Here is a 10401-nt window from a genome sequence, read left to right on the forward strand (position 1 = left end):
GTCAAAACTTGGGTAGAAAAGCACGCACACCAGGGCGGCAGCGGCCCCAGGCACAGGGCTTGGCTGAGCTGGTGTGGCTTTAGCGCTTGGCCCAGGCAGAGTAAAAGGATGGGTTTTCCCCAGTATCACTGCCCCCCTGGAGCCAGAACGTGGCAACCCCCCAGGGTGTCTGCGCTCCTTCTCCCGGTCCGCACACAACCTCTGACACCTGCGCCCTGCTGGGAAGGTGATCCAGGCTCAAGACCAGACCACCTCAGACCCCAGAACAAATGGCAAAGGGAGACACAAACCCATATTTCACAAAGTAACAAAACGCATTTATTTCAAACAGGCGAGCTCCCCGGCTCACCACGGTCCTGTCTAGTCTGCTCCTATATTGCCTACTCAGCTCTGTTAACGGTGGACACCCAGCATCTGGCTGGACTGAGGCCAAGAAGGAGCCAGAACAGCCCCCCCCCCCCCGCCCCCGCCCCGGGGTGCACCGTGTGGTGGGGTCCTCAGGGTGCCCAGGTGGCAGGTCACCGCCCACTGAGGCAGAGACAAGGCCGGTCCGGCCCTGGGTCTGGTCGGGGTGGGGTGCGGGGGTAGGCGTCTCTCCGTGGCCGGGCTGCAGTGACCAGGGCAGGTGAGATGGGCGGGCCCCTGGGGGTGGAGGCCAGCGCAGAGCCAGCATTCTAGTCTTGTGCCACGTTTAGGCTCAGGACAGACCCTCGCAGCCTAAAAGCCTATTGTTCCGTCCTCCAGGGTCCTGGGGACGCGCCCGCCAGCCAGCGTGCTTCGACGAGGCCGGCGTCAGGCACCCAGGGGTCCAGCCCCCGGAGGCGAGGCGGGCTGCGCCAGGACGCCGTCCGCCCAGGAGGGGCGAGCACGGGCCGTCTCGGCGCGCACCCTGGGCCGCGGGCTAGCGCAGCCGCAGGTAGGAGGGGACGGAGTAGTTGAAGAGCAGGAAGTCCATCTTGTAGAGGCCGAAGAGGCGCCGCTGGTAGAAGGGGCTGATGTCGCGGAAGAGGCGCTCGGCCCGGTCGCGGGCGGCGGCCCGGGCCCCCGGCGGTGGCTCCGGGAAGCGCAGGCCGGGCGCGCCCGCGAGGCCCAGCACGAAGGCCGCGTCCTCAGCCAGCGTCTCGAACTTGCCCACCACGTCGTAGCGCAGGCGGCACGGGTGGCAGAGCGCGTGGGCGCGCTCCCAGTGCTCGTTGAGGGGTCCATCGCGGCGCGTGCGCGGGTCCAGGAGGTAGGCCAGGAACTCGGCGAAGCGCACGTCGTGGCCGCGGGCCAGCGCGTCTGGGCTTGGGTGCGGCCGCAGGCGCCGCACGATGTCGGTGCCGAAGCGGCGCTGGAAGGCGGCGCCCCAGGGCCGCTGCAGCTTGTTGCGGTAGGCCGAGGCCAGGCGCTCGAAGGGCTCGCGCACGAAGAGGAAGGCCAGGTAGGTGCGCAGACGCCGGTTGACCTCGGCCGGGCTGAAGTCGGCCAGCGAGGGCAGGCGGCCGGGCGCGTGCGCGTCGGGCGCGGGGATGGCGCGCGGGTCGCCGGAGCCGCGGCCGTTCAGCGCCAGCAGCACGCGCTTCCAGTTGGTGCAGGCCACCTTGGGCACGTAGCAGTAGAGCAGGCCGCGCGCGTCGTCCACCAGCACGTGCCGCAGGTCCTCGGGCCGCAGCAGGCGCTGCCGCCGGGTGTGGCGGCTGCAGGCGCGGTGCAGCAGCTCTCGCCGCTGCCGATGCACCTCGGCCAGGGCGGAGCGCGGGCCCTGCGGGGACAGGGCCACAGAGGGAGCCCGGGTGAGGGACCGTGAGCCTACCCGGCTGAGGGGCGGGGAGGATGCGACTGATCGCGACCAGGTCCTCACTGCCGCCCCCCAGTCACCGCCCCCCTGCCCAGGGAGGGGTCTCCACCTACACCAGGCCCTTCCCATCAGCACCACAAGGGCAGAGGTTCAGGTGAGGCTCCTGCCTTCGCTCCCTGGCTTGGAGCAGGGCCCGTACCTGGCAGGTGCTCAGTAGAGCTGAGGGCACCTTCAGAGGCCTGTGTGAGCTGGGCCTGTGCTCTCAGTCGGCACACACTGGGAACAGCATGTGGACCCTCAGGCTCGGGGGTGGAGGGTGGCATGCCTGGCCCGTCTCCCTGTCCCAGCAGCACTGAGCCTGGGGCTTCCCTTTGCGTCCCTCCTGCTGTGGGTGGCACACAGCCCGCTGCTCATTATGTCCCCCACGTGGAACGCTGCAGCACAGAGCCGGGCATAGTCCACACCTGGAGGGCTGAGCGGGCAGATGGGCGGCTGGATGCCCCCAGGTCTCTCCGCCTGCCCCTAGCGTTTGCCCCTTCACAACCTGGCCTTCGCTCCCTGGCCAGAGCCCGAGGCGGCCACAGCCCCCAGGCAGCAGGTCCACACGGGCTCTGGCCATTATGGCTGGAGGAAGCAGGGGGAGGGGGGTCTGCCTACCTGGTCCAGGTCGTAGAGCGTCTGCAAGGGGCTTCTCCTCTTCCCGCCAAGCCAGCTTGTGCCCACAGCGTTGCTCTCGAACGCTGGGGGCGAGGGAGAGGTGTTCGCCGCGGCACCAGACTGCCCGTGGCCCTAGGGGCTTGGCCAGCTCGCCTGGGCACACTGCATCCACCCCTGGGTCTCGGTACCCCCATGTCCCGCCTGCCTCGGGGGTCACTGATAGACCGAGTCCCTGTCACCAGGGCAGGGAACTTGCCCTCCAGAGCTTCAGGGGCTTGGGCGGGAGCAAACAATGGGAAAAGGGGAAACCACTGCCCTCTAGGAAGGCCCTGACCACCCAGCCCCACCTGCCTCCATCTCACACCCCACCTCTGCCAGCCACGTCCATGCAGCCTGAGGGTGAGGGCCCAGTGGGGAGGCCGGGCCAGCCTCTCCCGGCCCTGGGGGCAGGCAGCAGCTGGGGTCGCACCGCCAAGCTGCCAGCTCTCTGGTGGCAGCGCAGGTGAGCAGGTCAGGTGGCCGCTGGGGACGCCTGCAGGGGCTTCTCCGTCTCCTGCTGGGGTTGCCCCACCTCCCGGTACTCTCAGGTTTCCCTGGCAGCGTCCAAGTGTACTGACGCTCTTCCCCAAACAGCCACAGTCTCATGTTTGTCTTAGATATGATTACACTTACCAATAAAACCTAACAAGTTGTAATACCTTTAAGTATATCACCCAAATTGTCAAGTCTTTGGTTAGACTGATCAAGAAAAAAAGAATGAAGACTCAAGTTACAAAAAAATGGAAATGAAAGAGGTGATGTGAGTACTGGGCCTTATAGAAATAGGCCTTCCCTGGTGGCTCAGATGGTAAAGAATCTACAGTTGAGGAGATCCAGGTTTGATCGTTGGATCGGGAAGATCCCCTGGACAATGAATGGCAACCCACTCCAGTATTCTTGCCTGGAGAACCCCACGGACAGAGGAGCTTGGAGGGCTACATCCATGGGGTCACAAAGACTCAGACATGACTGAGCGACTAACAGTTTGACTTTCATAAAAATAATATAGCTAAGAACATTTTATGTGACCGAGGTGTGCAAATTTAAATGTATTTAATGGCTGTCAAGAATGTATTGAATTTGTAAGAATATGGAATATTCACAAGAATATCTTTAATAATTCAGGATCACGTTAGAAAATAATAAATTCATAAGAAAAGGAAGTTTTCAATGATCCTTGGCTTTCAACAAACTGAGGAGTCTTAAAATGCTGCCAGGATTCAAGCATTTTCCTTAAGACCAATCTTTGGCAAACAAGCAAACTTGAACAGTTGGTGAACTGCTGTGTGGGCCAACTGACCACAGGCAGCGGTTCCCAAGCTTGAGCGTGCCCGGGGCCTGGCGCACGTCCAGAGGTTCTGGCCCCCGGGTGGGGCCCGTGGTCTGCATGCTGACAGTCCAGGCTGCTGAGGCCTGGGAGCCCCCTGAGCACCGCTGAGCACTGCCTGGGGGACTTGGTTAAAGGAACAAGTCAGTGACCGGCAGACTGGCCTTGCTGGGCCTGCAGACCCCTCCGTGTGCACCCAGCTCCCTGCCGCACCTCTGGCAGCCCAAGGGCCCCTGCCCACTCCAGTGTCCCCAGAATAAGGGCCGGGCTCAGCTGTGACCAAGGCTTTTGGAGGGGTGAGGCCCACAGGGCCTGCCTGTGTCCTCAGGATCATCAGTGACCCGCAAGACGAGCCGCCCTCCTCTGGCTGCCCGCTGGCAGGGAGGCCCCAGGACCTGGTGGCCCCACGCTAGCCAGGCACCTCCCACAGCCCTGGGAGGAGGGCTCTGCCTCACCTCTTTCCAGTGGGGGTGGAGGCCCGGAGGGGGGACGGGGAAAGGTTTGTGTCCCCGGGGGGGCAGGCAGAGCAACAAACCAGGCCGCCTCTACCCCAGGCCCACGACTCAGAAGCACCCAGCCTATTGGAAACACCAGCCCTTGGGTGGAGCCTCTTCTTTCCCAGCCAGACCGAAGCCTGAGGGAAAGCAGGTCCCACACCAGCCCCTGAGAGCCAGTGGGTGGAAGGGGAGAGGCCCCAGAATAGCCAGGGGCAGTGATTACGGGGCTGGGCTGCCCCTGCCCAGCTCCACCCCGTCAGCGCAGGAGCAGAACCCTGGTCCAGCGGGCGGGCAGGCCGGTGTGGAGGAGGATGAAAGGTCCCTGGGTCCAGCCCCCCCTACCCCCCCCACAGCTGGAGGCGGGGGCTCTGAGGGTAGGGCGGTCCCCAAAGGGCCCCATGGAGCTTCCTGCCGCCTCCTCCCCCCTTGCCCCAGTCCCCCGCCTGTGTCCTCAGCCAGCCCAGGGCAGCCACTTGGGCAAAACCACAAGCGGGTTCTGCTTTGACAAAGGAAACAAAAATAGCAGGAGGTTAGTGAGAGGGAGAGAGAGAAGGAGGGAGCGGGGAGGAACTGAGTGGTGTCAGAGACAGAGCTTCCCGGTGGCAGGGACGGACGCTGGGAGAAGGGGAAAGACACACGGGGAAAGCGGTCTGGAGTAGCTCAGAGCAAACCAGCTGGGTGTGAAGGGGCGGCAGGCCGAAGGAGGGCGCTGCCCTCAATCTGGGGGTGCCCAGTGGGCCAGCCCCGGCCTGCTGCACGTGGGCTGGCATGTCCCGGGCAGCACAGGAGTGGCCGGGAGACCCGGGAGCAGGCAGGAGCGCACAGCACCCCTGCTCTGCTCACTGACACCATGCCCCCAGGGGTCGGAACTACCGTTATCCCATTTGACAGATGGGAAAACTGAAGCTCAAAGAGGCAAAGAAACATGCTGAGGCCTCCCAGCAAGTAAGGGGCCAGGAGCAGGCTTGACGCCAGGCCCCAGTGAGAGTGCGTCCTTAGCTGCCGAGGCCTCCTGGAGCCACTGTGCCCGCACACCACCCTGCCTGCCCTCACAGCACCACGGGCAGGGGGGCAGCGTGCCCCATGGGAAGCCAAAAACAAGCCCACCCTAAGGACAGGCCCGGCGCAGCCGCACTGGGCTCCTTGGGACTGGCCCTGCAGGACGCTGTGCTGGGCGACCCCCAGCCCAGGGAGCAGAGGTTACCACACAGTTTTCTGGTTAATAAGTTCTAGCCAGGCCAGTGTCGCAAGAGCAGACTGGCCGAGCAGCACGGCCTGGCCGGGTCAGCTCCCCTTGCTGACCTGCAGGCCCTCCAGGGGTCAAGCCCTTCAGAAGGAAAAATCGATCCTGCCTTTTTCCCTTGGAAGAGTTGTGACCTCTCCACCCTGAGCTCCACAGCCCCCGGCACGGAGCCCTGATTGGGTGGATCGCTCTGCCCGGGACGGTCACAGGCTTCACTCCCGCCTCGGACACCGGGTGCTGGCAGAGCCCAGGCTACAGCCTCCTGCTGGCCGCCAGCGAGTCCCGTTCCCTCCAGGGCCTGCCCCGGCTCCCCGCCCCCTCGCTGTCCTGCCGCTCTGTGAACACCGGCGCCCTCTGCCCGGGCTGCTTCTCCAGAAACCTCACCTCTGTGGGGCCCAGACTTCTCGTTAGGATCTCAACTCAAACATCCCTCCAGAAAGGGGGCGTCTCCAGTGGCCAGACTGCTGTTAGTTTCTTCATGGCACTCGTTACTGCTGAGACCATTCAATTCGTGCGGCGGGTGTCTGAATGCCCCAGGGGAAGTCGGCTCAGTGAGGAGGGGACCGTCTTGTTTTCCTGTAACCCCTGGACCTCGCCTGGCATCTGGGTTGCTGTTCAGTCGCTCAGTCATGTCCAACCCTTTGCGACCCCATGGACTGTAGCACGCCAGGCTTCCCTGTCCTTCACCATCTCCCAGAGTTTGCTCAAACTCATGTCCATTGAGTCAGTGATGCCATCCAACCATCTCAGCCTCTGTTGTCCCCTTCTCCTCCCACCTTCAATCTTTCCCAGCATCAGGGTCTTTTCTAGTGACTTGGTAGTATTAAAGACTGATAGCCCCTTCCGGGCCATGCGGAGAGCACCCCAATTCCTAGCCTGCCACTCAAGGCCACTCATGAGTGGACCTCAACCTACCTTCCTTCCTGGCCTCCACCGCTCCTCATATGCACACACACACGTGCACACATGCAATCATGCACACACACTGTCACACACACACCCACGGCCGGGAAAGGCAAAGTCAGGACAGGCCTCTGCCTGGGCACCTCCAGACCTCCGGGGCCTGTGCAGCCAGCAGGTCAGCGGCCCACGGCCCCTAGGCCTCTGGAGTGAGTCAAGTTGCAGCACATGCTGGAGCAGACACTCCGCACGGCTGGCACCACGGGCTGCCTGTTTCCCACACCGGACCCTGAGGAGGGTGCTCCAGACCGAGTCCTTCCTGGTGCAAAATGTGGTGCGCGGAGGGACCCACCTGGACCAGAGCATCAGGCCGCCACCCACCCGCGGCTGTGGACACTGGGGAGGGGGGAGCTTCCAGGCGCGAAGTGGGGCGAGACAAAGGAGGCAAAGACCCGGGTGGCCTAATGCCCTCCTCGGCCCACCGCTCACCTGGTCCCTGGACAGACGCTGGGAGGCCCGGACCGTCCCCCTCCCGGCCTTGGGAGACCGCATCGCAAGCCCTTGCGGGGACCCGGGACGCGGGCGCAGCTTTGAGTCTTTCTGAGCGCCCCCTCCCCGCGCCTCCCCCGTGCCCTAGCCCGGGAAGAGACCGCAGGTGCCCCCACCTGGTCGGGTACCCCACCCCCGGCAGGCACTCACCCGGGCGCAGGGCGCGGAGCGCGGCGCCCAAGAGCAGGAGCACGGAACCCAGACACGCGGCCGCCAGCGCGCGCCGCCGCCAGCAGGGGCTCGCCATGCTCGCCCGGAGCGCGCCGCGCTCGGCCGGGCCCAATGGGGCCCGCGCTGGAGTGGGACCCGGGGCACGACCTCCGTCCCGCCCCTGGACCCGCCCACGGGCTCGTGCTCAGACCGAACCCGAAACCCAGGGCCGTCCGGAATCCGCGCCCCAGGGCCGCACTTGGATCCGGACCCGGGACCGTCCCGGCGGCGTGTACACCACTCCACCCCGAGGCGCGGCGGTGCAAGGGCTTTGCGTCTGGAGGCGAGCCGGGGCGGAGGTGGGGGGTGGACTCGTCCAGTCTGCCCGGCCCCTACCCGGTCCAGCGGGGCAGTGAGCAGCCGCCCAGGGCGCGAAGGGTGGAGACCGGCGGAGAAGCCCTGTCGCCGTCGCGGTTTCGCCCGCTTCCGCCCGCTGGCCCGGGCGCCGTCCTCCGCCGACGCCGAGCACCCTCATCACAGCGGGTCGGGGCACCCGGTGCCCCCTTTGCTCTTTTGCTGCGTGAAGCCGCCTGTACGAGATCCCCGCTGACTCCCCCAGCCCCAGAATCAGGCCAAGGGTGCCTCTCCCTCACCGGAGCCCACCCTTTAGCCTTGCTCTCCATGGGGGTCTCCAGGTCCTGCCTTGCAGGTGGCAGCCAGATGGGAGGAGGGGGGGATGTGCTGAGACGGGGGTCTCCTTCCGCCTCTGGACATCAGGACTCCTGTTCTTTGCCTCCTCCCCACAACTGTTGCAGACCCCAAGGGAACACTCAGAACTCACTGAGGACTCCTGAGTGCAGGCTGGTGAGAGTGAATCCCACCTTGAAAATGCACTCGCGCAGTGCCCCAGGGGGCTGGGAGACACTCCAGACCCCAGGGTCCAGCTGCCCACTGCGTGTGCAGATCTGGGTGTGTGTGCGTGAACCAACCCTGAGCAGCGTGAGTGTGTGGGAAAGGGGTGCATCTCAACTGCTTCCAGCCCTGCCGGCTTCTGCTTAGCTGCTGTGTGTGGTCAGGAGAGCTGCCTGACCCCTCTGCGCCCAGTTCCCCCACGAAGTGGGCTTGCAGTAGGACACACTTCACCGTGTGGTGGGAACCGAATGAGACCCAGGAGACGTTCAGCATGGCACTCAGCCAGTGCCGGCTAAGTACACTGGAGATTAGTGTATTATTACTGTTAGTGTCTGGCAGGTGGCGCTGGCTTCTGTTAAGGTGGTGACATAAAAATTTCTTCCCGTTACTTAGGGGACAGTATCAAGTAAATAACGGTTCTGCTGTCTTAAAGATAGGGCTCCAAATTCTATCCTAGGTCTCAAAGAGCAGAGGGCAGGAAGCCGCCCAGGACAAACCAGGAGCTCTGTATTGTGACTTTCCGGACGCCCGGGACAGAAGGCCTTGGGGAGCGTCCAACTCACCCCAGAATAACCTGAAGGCAGGGCTGCTGCTGCTCTGGGCCTGGGACCCAGATTCGGGGTCATCCACTCGCCCAACTGGTTCTGAACCTCCCCTACCACCTGCTTGAGGATCTGGGTTCTCTGCAGTCCCAGCCGCAGGCACCCTCAGGCAGGAGTCCTGGGCCCTGTGCTGCCACCTGGTGGCCACATTTAGAACAACATCTCAGCCCATCCCAGTCCAGGAACGTCCAAGAGGCCCCCAGGACTGCATTGGGTCTTGGGGTGGGAGGGCCCACATGCCCAGGGCTGGGGTGGGCACGGGAGAAGGAGCGAGTGGGCACAACCATCGCAGCTGGTCAGGGGCTGTGAAGACGACAGGGGTGCGTAGGGAGGCGCCAGGTGCTGAGATGAGTCCCGCAGCAGACAGCTGTCGAGGAGACCCCAAAGGGAGAAGCCGGAGAGGCAGACAGGGCGTCCCCGCTCCCAGCCTGTCGTGGCCACGCTGGGGCTCCTGGTGGACCACGGGGGGCAGGGAGGGGGTGGGGCCTGGAGGGAGGCTGTGCATGGTCAGGAGGGGGTGGTCTCGGGGTGCGGGCCCTGTGTTGAAAGTGGACGGATCAGTGGTCAGGGTGTGCAGAGAAGACCCCCGGGCAGGAGAGTGGAAGCAGGGAGGAAGGGACGCAGGGAGGGGCTGATGGCCCCGGGTGCGAGGTCTTGCCTGGCAGAGACGGGGGCCCAGCGTGGCCTGGGTGACGGTGCCAGGCGGGCAGGGCTGGGCTCGCGGTGCTGGTCGCCAGGGGCGAGGAAGAGAGGCTGGCCCAGACAGGCGTGGGCCTGGGGGAGAATCCAGCGCGGGCACTCGATGCCGAAGAGGACGGGCCATGTCCAGGGTCAGGGCCGGGCTCAGGCCCGGGAGGCACGCTGGGGGCCTGCCGGCCTTGCTTGGCGCCTCGTCACTCCCGCAGTTTTACTTGGTTTGTCTGTGGAGCACAGTGCGAAAGCCCCAGAGTCCTTCTGGATCAACGTCGAGGCCAGCGGCGGCCCCACCAGGACTAGCTGTGTGGCCGTGGGCGGGCCCCGCACCCCGCAGAGCTCGGTCTGCACCCCCACATGATGGACACTGAACCCCGCAGGCTGGCCGCGGGGGCAGGGCGTCCAGCTGACGCCGCTGTCCCCGGGTGCAAACAGTGGGACGCGTCAGGCTCTTGCATACGCACCAGGCGTGGGCGCTCACACGCTTGTGTGTGCATTGGGACGGCGCCCAAGGCCGTGGGCTGGCCGGCAGCCGAGCTGGGTCCACGCCCAGGGCGGTTGCCCACCCCCTACCTGGGGCTGCTGGGGCTCTAGGGCGCCTCTTCCCAGCTCTGTGAGTGGCCCTGGGCCCCATCCGGAGCTGGGGGGAGCTAACGGGCACCCCCTCCCCCAGAGGTGACGACAGGGTCTCCTGAGAGCCGGGGAGGCCTGCACCTCCGTGGGGGCATTACTGCCACTGGGTGGGCTCCGGCCAACGTGTCACTCACCGGGCGGGAAGGAGGGAAGTGAGGCGGCCACACTCAGTACCCCAGTCAGTGTCACGGGCCCCCATCATTTGCATACATCGCCCCTGATGATGAGGCCTCCCCCCGAGACCATGGAGCAGACCCAACCCAGAGCCCCCCTCTCCCCATGCTGAGTCCCAGAAAACTCCCCGCAGGCCAGCACCCCGCAGAGGGGACACGCGGACTCTGCCCCGGCATCCCCGGCTCGAAGCCTGCCTCGCCCAGGACCCTGCCCCCCGGTCAGCGCTGCCCTGACCCCGACCCTCG

General features: G+C 65.0%; 1 protein-coding gene across 1 annotated transcript; it reads right to left on the reverse strand.

The window, feature by feature from the left end:
* Window positions 1-295: 295 nt before the first annotated feature.
* CHST13 (carbohydrate sulfotransferase 13) lies at window positions 296-10172 on the reverse strand. The gene is made up of 3 exons (XM_019958094.2): window positions 7143-10172; window positions 2438-2520; window positions 296-1744 (listed from the first exon to the last, which is right to left on the reverse strand). The coding sequence occupies exons 1-3, from the start codon at window positions 7237-7239 to the stop codon at window positions 902-904; spliced, it is 1023 nt and encodes a 340-aa protein (XP_019813653.2). The 5' UTR covers window positions 7240-10172; the 3' UTR covers window positions 296-901.
* Window positions 10173-10401: the final 229 nt, after the last annotated feature.

The sequence above is a fragment of the Bos indicus genome, chromosome 22, assembly GCF_029378745.1.
Source record: "Bos indicus isolate NIAB-ARS_2022 breed Sahiwal x Tharparkar chromosome 22, NIAB-ARS_B.indTharparkar_mat_pri_1.0, whole genome shotgun sequence".
NCBI lineage: Eukaryota > Metazoa > Chordata > Mammalia > Artiodactyla > Bovidae > Bos > Bos indicus.

Bases quoted from the DNA above. Each gene is read 5' to 3' on its own strand.
- CHST13 (XM_019958094.2), bottom strand. From the start codon at position 7,239: ATGGCGAGCCCCTGCTGGCGGCGGCGCGCGCTGGCGGCCGCGTGTCTG. The intron at 2,521-7,142 runs GTGAGTGCCTGC...CCTCGCCCCCAG, and splicing joins GCTCCGCGCCCTGCGCCCGG to CGTTCGAGAGCAACGCTGTG. The intron at 1,745-2,437 runs GTAGGCAGACCC...CTGTCCCCGCAG, and splicing joins CGCTCTACGACCTGGACCAG to GGCCCGCGCTCCGCCCTGGC.